This window comes from Lissotriton helveticus, chromosome 7, assembly GCF_964261635.1.
Source record: "Lissotriton helveticus chromosome 7, aLisHel1.1, whole genome shotgun sequence".
NCBI classification, from domain to species: domain Eukaryota; kingdom Metazoa; phylum Chordata; class Amphibia; order Caudata; family Salamandridae; genus Lissotriton; species Lissotriton helveticus.
The window spans coordinates 1,424,900,330-1,424,919,778 of record NC_136068.1 but is presented as its reverse complement, the minus strand read 5'-3'; the positions used below and the strand labels follow the sequence as shown (position 1 = coordinate 1,424,919,778).

Genomic DNA, 19,449 nt, shown 5'->3' with positions numbered 1-19,449 from the left:
AAAACACCCAACGTTGCTATTAAATAAGATTTAAAATTACAATTAAAATGAGTGGAAGAAGTAGTTTATTAGCTGCTGAATCTATAACTTATTCAATGTAATAAGGGAAACCAGTATTAGTCTATAGGAGAACTAGCCTTGCTGCAGCACCACGTGACTTTGGGGGGGGGGTTCACTGCCTGGATATGTAAAACATGAACTATACATGTCCTACCTTTTGGATACCATGCACCTGCCCAATAAGCTGTTAGGACCTACAATAGGGGAGACTTATAAATATTAAAAAGGAAGGGTTAGGCCTGGAAAATGGTTTATTTTGACAGGTGGAAATGGCAGGTTCAAAACTGCACTTTAGGCTGCAGGGGCAGGCCTAAGACAAGTTGTATTGTCCTACTTCAGTGGTTGGCAAAATGAGTGCTGTTGTCCACTTGTAGCAACTAATTTCCAGTCCCTGGGCACATGTGGTCAGCAGTGGCCCATGCAAGTAAGTACGGTGTGGCCTGGTTAGAGAGGGATTTGACAGACGACCATGAAGGAAATTTAAATAAATAGTTAATTTTCCCTCGTCAATTTATTTTCCCTCGTCAATTTGTGCCGAAATTACCCCACCCACCCGTCCCCACCACCCCAAAGCTCTTACCTGCACACAGCCGCGGGCCGTGGAGGGAGTTACGGTGGGGCAGGGAGGCGGGGAGGGGGAGGGGCAGGGTGGAGATGCAAAATGCGATGCAGTGCGCGCTACGAAATTCGTTTTATTAATTAAATTGTTTACTTACCTGTAATTATCCATATGCCGGTTGTTAGCCCTCTCCACCCTGCCCCTCCCCCTCCCCGCCTCCCTGCCCCACCGTAACTCCCTCCACGGCCCGCACCTGCCTGAACAGGCCGCTGCTGCATGTGGTACACATTTACTAGGGACTTGTAAGTAAATTAAATGTGCCAATTAGGTGTATACCAGGATTACCACATTTGTAAGGGAGAGCACAATCACTTTACTACTGGTTAGCAAGAGTAAAGTGTGCAGAGTCCTAAAGCCAATAAAATCAGGTTCTGCAAAAATAGGTTAGTAAAGGCACAAATCTGGTGGAATACCACACTAAAGATGGTCATTTCCACAGGCAGGAACACCCAGTGAAAAATAAGTTGATATGGTGAAACAGATCCAAGTTGGAAAAGAAATGTTCACAGGCCAAAACTGCACATCTAACCTTGTCACTGAAGTGATGGAATGTCCTTGTAGTATTTTGTGCAAAGCTTTAGGAGCACAGATGTCTTCAGTAGGGAATTGTGTCAAATTAAGTTTAACAATGGTGCCATCAAATAGGATTTGCTTAGCCAGAGGTAAAGAGGATGAAAAAGCTCAGAATATAGGACGTGAGGCCAGAGGCCGAGCAGGGTTTTCCTACCCCAAGTAAATAATCTCTCTCAGTCAGTTTTTGAAGTATCAAACGATGGGGCAGATTTTATTTGAGTTCTGCAGGCTTTGACACTTGTAAATGGAGGTTTCAAAGTATAAAAACTCCATTATGCATTGAAACTCATCAGGACTTTCTATTGTTGACAAAGTATACAGAACAAAATACAAAAAACAAAAAGGGGAACATTCCTAATGGACAACAGTGCTAAAAAAATACTTACATTTTGGGAACTTTAACAACCAAGGGTGCTTTAACAACCATGCGTCATGTTGCCCAAATGACCATAACAACCATAACACAAATTGATGCAGGGGAAGTGTACCTGAAGTTACATTCTCATATAGAATTGTCCATTTGTAAATAAATGTCTCACACATTTGCTTTCTGTATCCTATTTTGGAATAACAATCAGGACAAAATCTTCTCTTCTGTTGATGTTTTATGGAAGAAATACATATAAATTCGGTACTACAGCCCAGCCAACACATTTTGTTCTGACATCAGAACATCACCAGGGTGTACTATTCCCATGCTGTGGAACTCGTTTGTATTCATCAATAATTTTGCAAAAGTGTCCACTGTATTTAAGCGAATCCCCATAGCTCAAAAGTCTGTTTAATGATGTCATAAAATGTAGACTGTATTGAGTTTGGCTGGCCTCCCCAAGAGATGTCATTTATGATTCTTAAAATTCTTTCTGGCCCTTACCATAAAAGTTTTTTTTTCATTTTCCACTGCAGATCTATTAGAAAAGTCCAGAGTAACCTTTCAGCTTCCAACTGAAAGAAACTATCATATATTTTATCAGATCCAATCAAATAAGAAGCCTGATATTGTCGGTAAGTAAATCTTTCTTACACTATCTGTGGTAAAAGTGGTGTATATAAAAAATCTACACTAGGCACATTAGAAAATGCATAGTTTTTGTATTTTACATGTAATGTACTTTTTTATTCACCTTCTTCATCTATCAACTCAATGCCAGTGCTGTTGTATATTCTTCTGCAAAGCTTAATGTTGGTTTCACAATTCCCAATGAGCAGAACCATATATATACCACCCCCATACACTGCTAATAATACAAACACATTTAGAAAACCAGTTAATCACTGCCGGAATGTCACAACAGTGACAAGAAAACTGCTTTTTTGTGCTGTCATGACACATTAGTCCCACACATATTCCCACGTACCTGGCTCTGCATGATTCTCAGGATCACAAGCCTTCTCTTGCAAATAAAGGGGAATATTTACTTCTAAAATGGTGAAGTGTGTCGTTAAGGCAAGAAGGGTACATTTGGTTAAGGCATATGTGCTGCACAACGCAGCACACATGGAAACAGCAAAAACGAGGAGAAATTAAAAATTTCTCCTTGTTTCACCAGGGGAAGACCAGGTTTTCCCTGGTCTTAATTTTGGTGCTTCCCCATATTTGCACCACCCTTGTAAATATGGGGCAGTATCAAAATCAATCGGAGTTGCGGTGGAACACGACAGCAGCACCCATTGCCCTCCTCTTTCAAGATACGTATACCGTAAAAGGGTGCCTTATTTACAAGGCATCGTTAAGCCAAGTTAAGTAGCTTAACGCTGCCTTGTAAATAAGGCGAAGCACCTATAGCCACCACAACTTCCAGAAAAGTGGCTTTGTGGTGACGATAGTGGCTTGTAAATATGCCACTGAGTGCCCATTCCCAGTGGCCTATTTCACATAGATTGCACAGCTGGGTCTCCTACTGGTCCTTCTTTCACACAGCGAAACTATTAGACAGGTGTATCACAGACAAACGTGAAAGAAAAGGTAATATGGTAAATAGAGGGCTTTGACTTGCAGGAGGTCTGACTGCCTGTTGCTACCAATGAACGCCTCAAAAGTCGATCTGTACAACATGAGAGGAAAGGGAGATCATAAATGGAGGTCTACAAATGGTCTTCTGCCTGTCTGGCTGCCATCAGCTAAATAGCAAAGAAGCAGTTCTGACCTGGATGCTCTACTGAAGCTCTCTCAAAATGCTGCTTGGAATCCACCTATTATTAGAATTAGAAGATGGGGATGGACAAGAAGTTGACCAATACAGAGGGCTCTGGGTTAGGGTTCTCTAGGAAAAGGATTATGATTACTTTTCAGTTGACTAATGGGCAGATTTAGAGTTTGGCGGACAGGGATTTACTCTGTCAGGGCAATGGAGTAAAGTACTAAATCGCCCTGACAGAGTCCCCTCCTGCAAATGTAGAAATGTCCAGAAGTTCAGCAGACATGTCTAGCATTGGCAGGAACCACTGTCACTTTGGTTCCTGTCAATATATTGTTAGTTTGAAGGACTGTTCAGTCAACATGACTGATCTGCACTGCAAATGTAAAAAAATTTATTTTCAAAAACAAAATGGGATTTTATTTTCAAAAATAAAAAAGCATTACCCCCCTCACCATGGGAGGAGGAATTCTACAGATTTCCCTGCCTCTTACTGACAGGTTTTACCTAATGGTGATGGACAGTGAAAACTGACCATGTTTTAGCTCACTCTAGCTAAGGTGTGCGGACACTCAACCAAACCTCCGACAGCCCTTACGAGGTATATATCAGAGGCGGAGACAGAGTAGAATCCGCCATCGACATAATGAAGGTCTGCTTGATTATAAATGAGGGGAGGGGACCCTGTTACGGCTGAGAAACCTCTCCACCAAACTCTAAATCAGCCCGTAAGTATGGAGCCCTCTTAAAAGAAGCAGGTTATAAGCATATGTGTAAGACCTGTTAGCCTAAGGGTGCTTTTTCCCCAAACATCAATTTTTACTGACCACGTTTTTGCTGGCCTTAAGACTCTGTGCGCTTTACCACCGCTAACCAGTGCTAAAGTGCTTGTGCCCTCCCCTCAAAACATGGTAACATTAGCTTATACTCAACAGGCATATTTAACTTACTTAGAAGTCCCTAGTAAAGTGGCACAACATGTGCGCGGGACCTGCATATTCAGTGCGACTAGTGGTTCTGCACCACTGATTGTGCCACCATCTTAAGTAGCCCTTTAATCATGCCTCAGGTCTGCCATTGCAGCCTGTATGTGTGCAGTTTTAAACTACCATTTCGACCTGGCAAAATAAACTTCAGCAAGGACAAAACCTTCCTTTTTAATACATATCAGTCACCCCTAGAGTCAGCCCAGAACAGCCCAGAGGACAGGGTTTAATGCATTTAAAAAGTTGGACGTGTACTTTAAACTTTTGCATGTCCTGGTAGTGAAAAACTCTTACATTTGTTTTTTACTCCTGTAAGGCCTATCTCCCCCATAGGATAACACTGGAGTTGCTGAATTATAGTTTCTAAGTGTAATTTCCAAATTGGAAGAGAGAACCAGTTCATGTTTGGTTTTTCGGGAATCACAATTTAAAATCCTAACTTATGGTGAAGTTGGATTTTAAATTGCAATCCTAAAAATGCCACTTTTAGAAAGTTGGCATTTTCTTACCTTAGCCATTTTGTGCCTGTTGCCTGTCTCTGGTCACATGACTGTCTGAAGCTGACAGTTGAACATTGCATATTCCTCCAAGACAGCCACACATAATTTGGAGCTTATATGTGCCTGGAAGGGCAAGGTAAATGGTTTGATTAATGTATACAGTTTTTTTTCATTTTTACTAACCTGTTGTCTGTTGTGATGCAGTGCGCGCAACGAAATTCGTTTTATTTATTTAAATGTTTACTTACCTGTAAAACTCCGTAATCCATACATTACTACCCCCCACCCTGCCCCTCCCCCTGCCCACGTCACCGCCCTACAGAAACACCTACTGCCGACCGCTACTGTTGAGTAGGTGATGAAGCCCCTCTCAACGCTCAACTATGTTAATAAACAGAACATTACACTAAGTGGACTTACATGCATGGTTTATAAAGAACTCAGTTGGTTAAATCTGTGCAGAGAGATAAAATCACAATGACCAATCGTTGTGCTTACAGCCTATTGCACATGATCCAGCTGTGGGATGGCCATTATTATTTCACTCTCTCTTTAAATGTTACCTTCTCTCATTCTGATTTTTCTTCCACTCCTCTGCAACACCTCTGAGTAAATTACTCTCACTCTTTTCTTCTCCTCTTCGATCACCTCTAATCTTCTGATGTCGACCTCCATCTTTCTAACTCTTTGTCCTCACATTGTCCTTTTACTTTCACACACTCAAATGCTTTCGTTTTGTGTTCTCTGTTTGTCTTGTTTGGCTCAATTTCCATGACTAGATCATGCCTCTTCTCTGGCCCTCTTTACAATAGTTGCTTTACTCAACCTCGCTTTAATACTCATTTGCTCCCCTCTTTTGCTGACTCTGGCATCCATTGAGCTAGTAGCGACTCTTTCTTTTGGACCATTTCTTTTTACATCTCTCTGCTTCTCTATCTCTATGTTGTTTCACTCCTTTTTCATTACCCATGCTCTATCTCACCTCACCTCTTTTCATTCTCTTCCTCTCTCCGATTGACTGTCATCATCAGTGGGGGCTGGTGAACTTTGAAATTGGTGCGGGGTAAATATGTGCCCCAAATTGCCCTAAACGAACAGGTGGAACACCGTAAGTCCAACTTCTTTCAGGGATATTTTTGGAGGTGTGTCCTCCACTAAACAGTAACGTTTTTAAAAGTAGGACCGTATGCAACAGGTTTGTAAAAAAGACATAGGCCCTGAAGGCTCTTGAGAGAAAGTGGTTGTGTCGGAGGTGGATGTCTTTGGCTAAGGGAGGGTGGCAGTATTCCTTTGACAGACTGGATGGATTTACTTCACACCAATGATTGGCTGTACTCAACAGAGATGACTGTGCCTGGAAGGGGCAGATGTATCGTTTTCAAGTGAATGTCTTTTATGGTTGAATGTTAATGAATGCGGCCTGATGGCTGGGTGTGTCTTATAAGTGTCTTTCCCTGACTGGGTCAGTATGTGAACTACAGAGATGTTGGGGGTTAATATTTGACCATACTTCTTGATGATAGCATTGACTCATATGTTTTGACTGTGTCCTGCTCAGCTGTTATGATTATTTTACGATAATGCTTGACAAAGGTGTTTTATTCTGATTGGGGGTATGATTCTGATGTGGTGCCTAATTTCAAAGAGTGTATTCGTCAGATGAAGTAACCTATCCACCGAACTCTAAATCAGGCCATGAATTTCTTAATGTTGTATTTTGATCAAGGAGAAAATGCATGGGAAAACTGTCCAATAATGGCATATCATGAAAGCAATTTCTGGAGCATGTACAAAGACAAGAATATGTACAGACTCGATAGGAAACAATCAATGACTAATAAAGGCTAACAGGTACCAAGCAATGGTATAGTATGTTCTTATGCGCTACATGGGTAATACCCTCTATTACACAGCAAATATATATTGTGTGAAACCTTATGTGTAATTTTGAAAGAAAGATGGAGGAGGAAACGGAATATCAATATTTTGTGAGTTATATTGGTTGGGGCAACATAAGTGCAAGAAAGTATATGACTTAATGCTTTGCATTTTAATTGTTTGCATATTTTTTGGGGACAAACATTGCTGCAATCTGTTTTTTTTAGAAATGCTTCTCATAACCACCAATCCATATGACTACCAATTTACAAGCCAGGGGGAAATATCCGTGAAAAGCATTGATGATGCAGAAGAGTTAATGGCTACGGATGTAAGTACTTGCAGCACTGTAGATCACACCATACATAGCACACCATCAACTAATGGTGTGTTAATTAAATGTCTAAATTCCAAAACAAGGTACAGATATGCAGTGCTCTTTTGCTGCTCCGGTAGGTTAAAAATATATGAAAGCCAACTGATACAATACACACAAGACAAACATGTGACAAAGCAAAACACATCACTCTTCATTATTATTCAACTCATACACACACACCACTCCATACTACTTTATATCTGTCACACTGACAAACATCACCATACGATACACATCCTTACATCACCTTCTAGTAGAGCAGGCATAAAATCCTACACCATCTGATACTTTACTAAGCTCAGAACCATACAATTCGATAGTAAACGATGTAATATAACACATCATGCACGTCCAGTGACGTAACAAATCCACCCGCAATGCGGGGGCCCCAGAGCTCCATTGGGCCCCCTCAGCACCGTACTCTGGCCTGAGAGCTCCTCATTGTGTCCAGAGAACACCCCCTCCCTCTACTTTCCAGGCAGGGTTGCTCCCTCAAGTTTCGTTACTCCACTGTGCATGTCATGCCACTCTACAACATCCAACACCAGAATACACTTCATCCACACAGTAACATACAACATCACAAAATCCCAGCATAGCCAATCATTCCATATGATACCTCAAAACCAGACCAAAAGCACAGCTCATAAAATGTGTAAACTACAGCACACCACAAGTCCTAGTACTACTGAACCCCAATGCCTTTGAAAATACATATCATTGTATTTAGCACTAGATATTATCTAGCGTTTTTTAAGTAAAAAACTGCCATGATGCACTCGTACTCTTGTTCCCTTCCTGGAAAACACCCTGACACCCAGTGGGTAAGGGTTCTTCTGCCAAAACTACCAAAAAAACTCATGATAAAGAAAAAATATTTTGCAAAGTTTATAGACACATTAGTAAACATTACTTTCAGTGTTTCAACGTTTTATAGCATCTAGAACAGCCATGAAACTCTTATGTACTGTGGATACTTTCATGAAAATTGATTTTCCTTCACAGGGAGCCATTGATATATTGGGGTTCAACCACGAAGAAAAATTAGGGATCTTCAAACTAACAGGAGCTGTGATGCACCAGGGAAACATGAGGTTCAAGCAGAAACCAAGAGAAGAGCAGGCTGAGCCAGATGGTACAGAAGGTAATATTCTTCATCCATAATGTTTAGGAATGTAAGTGTAACTTTGTGATGGGACACTGTAACCGTATTTGAACTAACTCACTCATTATTCTAGTTATGGTTTACTTTCCTCTCATGCTTAACTGTCTGTCAATTTCAGTGTTCCATTCTTTTGTCTTTGTGGATCCTGCAAATATCTAAATACTTCCAAAGGCATGTCTTGTAAATAAATACTAAAAGAAGGATGAACATGCTTACCTTCATCCCTTTCTCAAAGATCATTACGGCCAAAGTTCTTAAATGCATGGAAGTGATTCAGAGAGAGTGTGAAAATAATATACTCAATACCTGAGTTTCACCTAAAATGCACGTCCTGATTTCTGTAGGCAAATTAAGTGTGGCGTAAATTTTAACCCACAAATCAGAGAGGCAAAGACTATTTTAGTCAGAGGTCATGTCACAAGATTGAGCAATGAATTTGTATATGGCCAAAAGAAAAGTGGAAATAGTTTCACGGCACTTTCAAAAATGCATATTTTGAGTGCTGGACATGCTCCTTTGCTATGTAAAAGAAAATAAAAAAACTGGTGAAGCCTTATTATATTGCTTACAGTTACCAATGCGAATTTCCTGCTTTACTAATAAAGAATAGAGGAGCAAAGCTTCTACAGATTTGACAAATCTTCTGCGGCTTTTGAAAGTGTACAAAAAGTTCTTGTATTGTATCGCCCCCCTAGTCATCTCCCTTGAGACACACTCGTGGTATTCCCCCTTTTTCACCTATTTATAATTTACATTCAGCCAATGTTCAACAGGGTTGGATTGGGAGAGAAAAGAGCTCCTGGTATTAAATGAAAATTGTTCCCATTAGCGCATTTGATAAATACAAAAGTACCCCACATTTGCAGATCAGGGCAGTTTTAAACTTGTAAAGACACCCTGTATGAATATTTTGCAAGCATGTAAGACTATGAATTTGTGCTTGCTGCGGGCAAAGCTTGTGATTAAATCAGGGAAATCACAGTAAACACTAGCACAGAAGACCATAAAACAGCTAAAAAAAAAAAAACTAAACACCGACCTGTCAGGCCAGCTCTTTAGGCTCTGCCAGACAGTCCTTTAAGCCAGTCCAGTACTAGAAAACACAAGCTAAATAACACGAATCAACACAATTTCTTGGCAAATTGAAATAAGCAATCTTTCCACAGTCATAACAGCTCTGCTGGCTGTGCTGTAAATCTCAGCCCTCATTTGCCTAGACTGCATAGTCTTGAATTCCCCTCAGCCCTCATTACTCCACTACCATACACTGTTGCCCCTTTATTTCAATCTTGCAGGTTCCTGTTTTCTCTCTTTGTTCCTGCTATCTTTCTCTTCCTCCTTCCTTTTCGTTTGTGTGTCTTTCACTTTCTTGCTCACAGTCAATATCTGATGGTGAAAAATAAGTGTTGGTCCTCACAAATGAGCGCTGCTGGCCCCAACCAGCTCAAAGTAAGCACCGTGCCAGTCGGACCCTTATATGCACATGTAAAATATGGCCTGTGCACTCACAGGACACATTTGCCTGTATAAATTGAACTTCTAGCTCCTGATTCACAGAGGGCCCCCACACTTGTGGCGGAGGCCCCGCAGTCATGGGGGAGTCTCCGCTCTCGGGGCAGAATCTCCACAATGAGAATTCTCTTTACAGAGATTCCACCCCGAGTGCGGAAACTCCCCCACGGCCGCGGGGCCTCCCCCACAGCTGCGGGGCCTCCGCCACCAGTGCGGAAGCCTTTTCAGAATCAGGCACCTAGTTTCTTCCATGGAGCAAGAACATCTCTTGTGTACATTACAGCTTTTCTCTGATGTAACTCTACAAAATGGCCTATTTTCAAGCGTGTATAAATAAATGTGTTTCATTTTAATAGTTCTCTTGCACCTTCTTTGCTTTTCATGTGGCGTGTTCTACCACCCTATGCATAGGTTAATGTTCTAGAACTATTTTTAATAACATACAGTTCTAGATCTTTTGGCAACAAACTATGTTCTTAGCAAGATATTTCATGGAAAATGGGGAGAAAGACACTTTCAAATCAATGCTCATGTTGTTAATGGGTTTAGACTTCTGCTGCATTTATTCAATCAGACTGGCAAGGTGTACTTTATTTCTATGCTTCGATTTAATTTGCAAAATCAAGGGCAATTGTTTTTATAGAAACTTCTCTCCCTTTTTTTCCCTTGTAAATATTACATTTTTTTAGAGACAGTATAAAAGAGAATGCATGCAATACATACATACATGAGGCCTACTAGAAAATACGTATGTCAATAACGATATACATTGCTTCTGTCTACAACTTTGTACAAAGGGGAATACTCTTTATGTTTTTTTTCACTATGCAAAGTTTGTACTTTCATAATGATAGTGAATAACAGAGGAAAACCTTCAAAACTTTGCACACCCCTGTATTACAGCAGTGCTAGATATGTGTGAGCTTCTATGCCAGATGAAAATAACATTACTGAACAAAGATATGATTTATTATTCACAGATGCAGACAAAGTAGCCTATTTGATGGGCCTGAATTCTTCTGACCTCGTAAAATCCTTGTGTTGTCCCAGAGTAAAAGTTGGGAATGAATATGTAACAAGAAGTCAAAGTGTTCAGCAGGTAATCCTATACAACCAGAATCTGTCACCATGTAATTATACATTGTCTTTGGAAAACTTTTCCCAAATAATAAACAAAGTCAGTTTATTGCCTGTCTCACTGCCCTAGTTTCCATACTTTAATCTATCCTTCTAATTATCAATCTATCTATCTTTCAATCTATCTATCTATCTATCTATCTATCTATCTATCTATCTATCTATCTATCTATCTATCTATCTATCTATCTATCTATCTATCTATCTATCTATCTATCTATCTATCTATCTATCTATCTATCTATCTATCTATCTATCTATCTATCTATCTATCTATCTTATCTATCTATCTATCTATTTATTTACCTATCTATCTATCTATCTATCTATCTATCTATCTATCTATCTATCTATCTATCTATCTGTCTATCTATCTATCTATCTATCTATCTATCTATCTATCTATCGTCCCATCCCTGCCATGGTTAGGAGTGGTCTTCTGGTCAAGACCAGGACCTGGTTGTGGCTAGAAGCCCTGGCCCTTAATATCCAGCTGAGAAGTACGATTCCCAGCCTTGCACAAGTGGCTGAGCTAAATCAGCCTTAGATTGACAAATGGCTACGTGACTCCTTGGACATAGTCCTACCAGCCAAACTCAGTCATTCAGTCAGATACCACCCCCCTGCTCCTTGGTTTACTAAGGTATTATGGGGACAGAAAGAAAGATGTAAGTGCCTGGAGAGGTCTGGGAGGCTCTCCTATGATGAGGAGAGTGAGCTTAGATATAAAACAGCATTGAAAAATCATCATGGACTTTGTAGAGTTGCTTGGGCTACTTTTTATTCAGAGCAAACTCTTTTCGGAGTAGTCAAGGACCTCTCTGACCCTAACAACGTCTCGCCAGTGCTGGTACTGTCACAGCCACAATGCAAGGAATTCACACTTTTTTTGTTAAAAAGGTGATGGATATCCAACATTCACTGAAAATGGCTGTATGCAAGCTTCCGAACCAAGCATCAGCTTGATGTCTCTCGAAATCGAGGACCGAAAAGTCTCAGTCCCCAAACAAGCTTGCAAGAGACTGTATTCATAGGCCACACTCAACACGCCTTCTGTGTCTGTCATTGCTTCATTCAATTAAGTTTGGTTCCCTGAGAGATCCCTTTTTCCCAGTGAAGCTTAGCATCTTTGATCCTGATTTCATGTCCTTTTTGACGTGACTCCTCAACTCCTCTCCACGAACATGGAAACATGCACGGTCCTCCTCTTAGAAACCTAATTTGAACCCCTAAAATTGGTCTAATTTTAGACCAATTTAAATGCTTATCATGTCCAAAATATTGGAGAAGCATGCTAATAAACAACTTTCCAGTTTCGTGGAGTCTCAACATTTTTACATCCTTCTCAATCAGGATTCAGAGCAGGACACAGTACTGAATCTGCCCTTCTAGGAGTCATGGAACACCTCAGACGGCTCTATATGAAGATGAAATGGTTGAGCTGATTCAACTCAATTTTAGCGCGGCGTTCGATACTGTGTCTTATGCCACTCTTTTAGAGAGGTTGCCAGATCTGGGTCTTCAAAAGATAGCTTTAGCCTGGATGACATCCTTTTAAAAAGATTGTACCTTCCAGGTTTTCTCAGCCAGTGCATCTTCTAAACCAATGCCCTCACATCTGGAGTGCCCCAAGTATCAGCCATAAGTCTGATGCCATTTAACATCTATGTCTGTCCACTCACTGACTTGGTGGACAGTTGTGGCCTCACTCTATTTTCATATGTACACGACAGGCAAATAATTTTTTCCTTGTCATCTGCTCAGTGTCACAACTCCAAGGCCTTAAACTGTTTGGGTTTGGTGGCTACGTGTATGAAAAACAATTCACTCAAACTCAATGGAGACAAGATAAAGTATTGGTGCTGGGAAAGGACTCCTCGGTTTGGAGCCCACTGCACTGGCCTGAAACTTTGGATACTCTTCCAGATCCAGCTTCCAAGGTAATAACCTTTGTTTTCTGCTGGATGAGAATGTGTCCATGAAGCCTCACATGGGGAAGGTGGCCACCACCTGCTTCAGAGTTCTGAAATGGCTGTGGAAAATCATTTGGTTACTGCCATTCCCAGCTCAAAGGATGGTTATGCAGGCACTCACTTTGTCAAGGCTGGACTTCGGTAACATCCTTTATCTGGAGGTGGATAAAGCCTCCATCAGACTTTTGCAAGTAATCCCAAACTCAGCTGATAAGCTGCTCTACAGTCTCCCTAAGAGTGCCTCGACATCTACCCTCCTCCGTAAGCGTCACTTGTTCATGATGGAGAAGCGGATTAAATTTAAAGTCTTGTGCTATGTGTACAGAGCGAGGTCAGGTGTCGGTCCACGATACATTCAAGAACTAATGAGTTTGTTTCAGCCAGCTCGTTCCCTATGCTCAAGTGACCTATCCCTGTTCTTAGTCCCCAGAGTTAGAGAGAACACATGGGAGGCTGGTCTATCGTATATCAGGGTTCCATTAACCTTTGAGAAGTTGCACCTCTTTGACCATCTTCCGAAAACAGTTGAAGACTTAGATGGTCTGAGTAAGTAGGGCCTTGCCAGATCTTGTGTGGGTAGATGCACGCTATATAAGACTCTAATAATAATAATAACTATCTATCTATCGATCGATCTATCTATCTATCTATCTATCTATCTATCTATCTATCTATCTATCTATCTATCTATCTATCTATCTATCTATCTATCTATTTATCTATCAATCTATCTATGTGCCTGACTGCCTGTCTGTCAGTCTGTCTGTCTGTCTTAGCTAATTGATTCTATCCATCTATCCGTGAATCCATTCATCCACCTTCCTGTGAGTCATGGTCCCACCCCAACCGGTAAACGTCGTTCACAACGCGGTGTTTACACCGCACGACCTACACCACGCTGCCATTACAACGCAAGTCGTTACTACGACTTGCGCTGGATGGCGCTCTTGGTTAAGGAATATTGTGATTTTCTTTTCCAACACCTTCCCTACTGTTACGTGGGCTGGAGTTGGTATAGAAAATTATAATAATACTCAATCCGCGCCCTCCAACGCAAGTCGACTTGCGTTGTAAAATCCGCAATGTAAAGCACCGCAATCAAAATGATCGCGTTGTACTATCATACATCCCCCCACCCTCAACAATGCAGAGAGGCCATGACCCATGAGAGGCAAAGCCTTGAGTGGTCATAATGCCCATCACCTCTTTCAAGAATTGCAATGAATACCACATTATACTTAGTGAATCTGCATGCATTATGTATCCCATGCTGTTTTTAAGTGGAGTAAATGTAAATCAAGTTATTTAACTGTCAGCAGAGAAGAAGGGGTTAAATCCGTGCAGTGAGGTAAGACTAAAACAACTAAGTCATATAAGAATGTCCCTAGTTTTCTTTTTAAAAGTGATTATAGAATTCAGACTATGGATAAATTACCAGCGTTTTCTCCAGCCATTAAGGTGTTCTGTGGTATACCATGATATTTGACCTTTTCACAATGATAATTAATGTGTGGATCTGTATTTGTTAGTACATTGGATAAAAATAATGTATTATTGTACAAGATTTAGTTTCGCTGGCTTGCCATAAATATACATACATCCTAGCACTGTCAATAAAACACTAATTATTGTATTTCATGTTTTCAGGTTCAAAATGCTGTTGGTGCATTAGGAAGAGCTGTGTATGAGAAATTATTTTCATGGTTGGTGACCCGTGTTAATCAGCAACTGGATACAAGGCAGTCAAGGCAATACTTCATTGGAGTGCTGGACATTGCTGGATTTGAAATATTTGATGTAAGGGTTTGCAGTACGCTGAGTTGTAAGGTTACATTTAAGTACAGTTCTATGGGAGGTTTACCCAGTCTTTGACCAAAACTTTATCTTTCTTCATTTATTTTATATTCAGTTCAACACGTTTGAACAGTTGTGCATCAACTTCACAAATGAAAAATTGCAACAGTTCTTCAACCACCACATGTTTGTCCTGGAGCAAGAGGAGTACAAGAAGGAAGGAATTGAGTGGGAATTCATAGACTTTGGGATGGACCTGGCAGCCTGCATTCAGCTTATAGAAAAGGTAAACTATTCGCCAAAATCTATGTTGCACATCGTTTTCTGATTAATTTCAATTCATTTAACAGTAGCATATATGTTTGTATATGATATAGTTACATCAACATATAGGTGTGTTTTATAAATGGTGTAAATTGATGGTAAAATAATTTAACTATAATAAGCCTACCAAAATCTAAACGCACACAAATATATTAAAGAATGCAAGTGTAGCCATTCTTAGCTGTACCTCAAAGAAAAATGTGTGCAGTTTTGAGATCAAGAGAGTTTGCTCAAGTTGATACACCATCAAATTCAGGAAAGAGATTAAAAATGGTATAAGATGAAAGGTAGCAAATTCAGTTATTACAATGAAAGTCAAAGTGAGAGTCAAAGATAATGATACAAAAGCAGAAGTGGAAGCATTGCACAAAAGGAAAACGAAAAGAGGAATGGCATGCACTAAGCAAATTTTAACACTCCTAACACCCTTGTCTAATTTCGAAATGATTAAGCTTGATTGATATAAAACATTAACTGTGTATGAAAACCTTAACTCGTCTTTAAACCTTTAAGAAAATGTTCTTGTTTGTGAAAAGCTCATCGATAATGATTGAAGTCTTTGAAAAATTTCCTCTTATTTGTAATAATTAGTCTACTTATTAAATAAATCCTGTAAAATTTACTAACTTTTTAAGTAAGTACATGCTTCAATAACTTCTTTATCATCTTAGGCAAATATTGTTTTTGCATTACTAAATAAAATGTTCTAAAATGGTTATGCTCAATTAAAGTTCATTAAAAGTAATTGATATAATGTTGGAATTGTTTGAAAACATGAATGTAATGATTTTAAAAGTGGGGATGACTTGTAAAGTTTTATAAACAGCTTTAAAAATATTCCAAAGCAGAAATTGTTTCCAAAAAACTATGTGGGCCATTTATACCTAGTCGGACAGCCCTTGCCACCACTCCATGAATGCAGGACCATGTGCCATTTTATGAGATCCCCAAATGCATGGGTGGATCTCTCTGCCTTTACCTCAACTCCTGGTTTGGAAGATGTACCGGAGCCGGAACAGTATGCTGAGCAGTCGGCTTGTTTGTTTGCCCACATACATCATGCTTTTCTGTTTACTACAACAAATTCCAGGATCCGGAATTTGTTTTAAAACAAAAAACGAGCAATTGCATGGAGGCCTAGGGCATTTTATTGCCCACATCACGGCCATTTATTGATTTCCTTGCCAGGATTGCCATGCTTAACAAGCAAATTCGGTGATAGTCAACTGCCCTAAAATGGTTGGGACAACAATCAATATGGCCTAGCGTCCAAGTCACTAACTGGGTTTCCCCACCTCTAAATGTGTCAGGGAACAGCAAGATTGATAGCTGGTGGATCTGCCAAGTTGTTTGCTGCTTTGTCTGTTGGGAACATTTTATTGCATAGAAACAGGCTCTCACATGGTGGCTATGTAACTAATAATATTCTGATGAATGACTTTGTAGTATACTGATAGAGTAGCTATTTTGGAATTGTTGCAATTTCATGACATGTTTGTATTTTATAGAAAATCAGCTTTTATTTATTTTTAACCACTATGGCAATATCCTTAATACAACCGTAAAAAATAAACAAAAGTCTAAGATGGTGTCAAGACCTAGTTGTTATTCAATAGCTATAATCCTTACAGATAATCATTGCAACATTTGATCCCCTGTAAGAGATAACAATTGAGTTCTATATCTTGGTCAGCACTGCAATAAACTTCTAACACTCTAACTACTTGACTTGTATTTTCAGCCACTGGGAATATTTTCAATTCTTGAAGAAGAATGCATGTTCCCAAAGGCTTCGGACACAACCTTCAAGAACAAGCTATTTGACCAGCATCTTGGCAAATCTCCCAATTTCCAGAAACCGAAAGCAGGAAAAGGGAAGGCTGAATCTCATTTTTCACTTCTTCACTATGCTGGAACTGTAGATTATAATGTCACAGGTTGGCTGGAGAAGAACAAGGATCCACTAAATGAGACTGTGGTGGGGTTGTACCAGAAAGCATCAATGAAACTTTTGGCATCTCTATTTCCTGCAACAGATGCAGGTAAGGGAAGCACAGCATATCTATGAACTTTCTAAGAGATATATTTCAATAAATCTTGAAAAATGTGCACAAGGTATATTATACTGTGTTTAAATCTCTAAGCAATAGCGCACCTATTTCAACCTAGGTCACCTGACCTAAAACAAATTTTCTCCTGGCTTCTAGTAATGGAATTCAAGGAACTGGCCCTGCTGAGAAGCAAAGGCATACTAAAATTATTCATTATGCACTCAAAACAGACTTGTTTGTTTTTTTAGAATTCCTGACTTACAGTTGTTCCCTTTTCTTGGGAACACCACAATCTATTTTGCTATATGTATTAAAGAAGATTGCCGGAAAACATGACTGTCAATTCCCTAGTCACAGTCTCATATTGCGCTGAGTTCTAAATTTGTCTATGTTCTCAGTAAAGGCACTAGTGATAAAAGTTAAGACTTTGAGGCTATGAAATTCGCAAATCTAATATTTAGGACTTCTATAGGTACATTACATTTTAACAAAAATGAATATTAACCATTTTGAAACATTCCATAAGATATCAATATCCAACTCCATCGCACATAATAATTTGGGAGGGCATTTTGTCTAGCTGCCAACTATGAAACTGGGGTACCAGCTTTGAGTAACAGCATTGGCTTAACATCATGTGATCCTGGGCAACTCACTTAGGGCCCGATTACAACTTTGGCAGTGCGGTGCCCTGTCTGCACTGCCGCCGCACCGCCATTGCTGTGGTCAAACCACCTCTCCAGATTAGGAGTTTCCTTTTCTTTTGCGGGCTGGTTTTTGGTGTTCCCACTATGGTAGCTCTAAAAGGAGGCACCACAATGTTAACGCCAACAACAGTTCCTGCATGGCATGGACTGAGAAGTCCATGCCATGCAGGAGCAGGGGCACATGCACACAAGGGGGCACATGTTGTGCACCCTGTATGCATCCCCATTTGCAGGAGCTTTTTTCCTTTCCGCCACTGGCGGAGATTCATAATAAGCTTGGCAGGACCATGGCAGTCCTGCCAAGCACATTGCAGCCTCCTGACCACCCCAACATTGTCAGGGAATGGCAGTTCCCTGGCGGCTACTGCATGGCTGTGGCCGTCCCACCGCCCGTCTCATATACGGGCGGTCGGGAGACCACCATTCCCGCGAGTAGACTGTGAATCGGGGCCTAAATCTCCAAATCCCTGAAAAAAAAGAACCTGACCTTGTGGAATCTAATGTGGTGCTCATGTAAAGCACTCCAAGTTCACATTATATTTAGGTCGCGTTTGCACGACATAGAACAGAAAACTAAATAAATAAATATGGAGGTGTATGATTCCCAGTATATACGCTGAATATGAAAATAGGATCTTCTTATAAAGTAAAGTCATAGTTTAGTTGTTGGAGCTGTTATTGTTTGCACAACTACAAAAATATTTCCCAAGCAAAATAGTGTCAAATATTCTTAAGCAATCTTACCTTATCACTTATCAATTAGAATAAAAAACATTTCTGTTAGCCATGTAGTCACACCCAGTCAATATGTACTCTTTCCATTGGCATATTTATAAATATATATATATCATATTCATAGAACATCAATGTGCAATGCTACTCAATTATTATAATCTGGCTATTGGTTTGGCTTGAGTTAGAATTACATTTCTTACTTTGCTTCACATAATGGGATGGGCGTGACTAGAGAAAATATGACCTAAAAAAATGTTATTTGTACATTCAAAAAGTAGAACACAGAAACAATACTAGAATGGAAAAAAAAAAACGAATTGTGTTCTTTTCTTTTATTGATTATTTCTGAGCCATAGCAACTTTGCTAAAATAGCTGACCTACTCCATGCATTCATCGAACACTTGTACACACATCGAAAGTTAACATAAAATCAAGTAATTAAGACAACAATGCATTCACAATATTGCCATAAAGAATTGCTTTTCAAGTGGTGTCCTGGGAACTCGCCAGCTCCTGAGATAGAGGGAGTACAGATGCCTTCTGTATTTGAGTGTCATGTTCCGCCCACATTCTGCCACAGGAGGAACCTTGAATTCCAGGGAAAAGCTTGTACAGGACCTGTGTTTCCAAGAGAGATAAGGAGAACATCAGGAGTTGCACCTCATACACTTTGGGCCAGGACCCCATACCAGGGCTGTAGGAGTTTCTTCAATGCCAATGGACTCCTCCTGACAACAACGCCCAATAACAATCACTTGTCCTAAAAACACCTTGAGGACCACCTAATTACAAGGTTGTACTCTCTACAAGACCACATCTGTTAAGAAATCATGCAATCATAGTAGTACTTGGGGGCATATGCTATACTAGATTCATGCATTGATGTATTGTGCCTAAATATTGAATGTTTAAGGCAG

The 19,449-nt window shown here is 40.0% G+C and overlaps 1 protein-coding gene across 1 annotated transcript in view; it reads left to right on the top strand.

Moving 5' to 3' along the window:
• The window catches only part of LOC144770330 (myosin-1-like), a 266,975-nt gene that overhangs the window by 139,801 nt on the left and 107,725 nt on the right, over positions 1–19,449 (top strand). Inside the window, exons 9-15 of the mRNA XM_078654762.1 lie at positions 2,159–2,257; positions 6,982–7,085; positions 8,139–8,277; positions 10,791–10,909; positions 14,568–14,717; positions 14,830–15,000; positions 16,780–17,080. Of these exons, the coding sequence (XP_078510888.1) occupies positions 2,159–2,257; positions 6,982–7,085; positions 8,139–8,277; positions 10,791–10,909; positions 14,568–14,717; positions 14,830–15,000; positions 16,780–17,080 (1,083 nt within the window). The remainder of the gene's footprint in view (positions 1–2,158; positions 2,258–6,981; positions 7,086–8,138; positions 8,278–10,790; positions 10,910–14,567; positions 14,718–14,829; positions 15,001–16,779; positions 17,081–19,449) is intronic.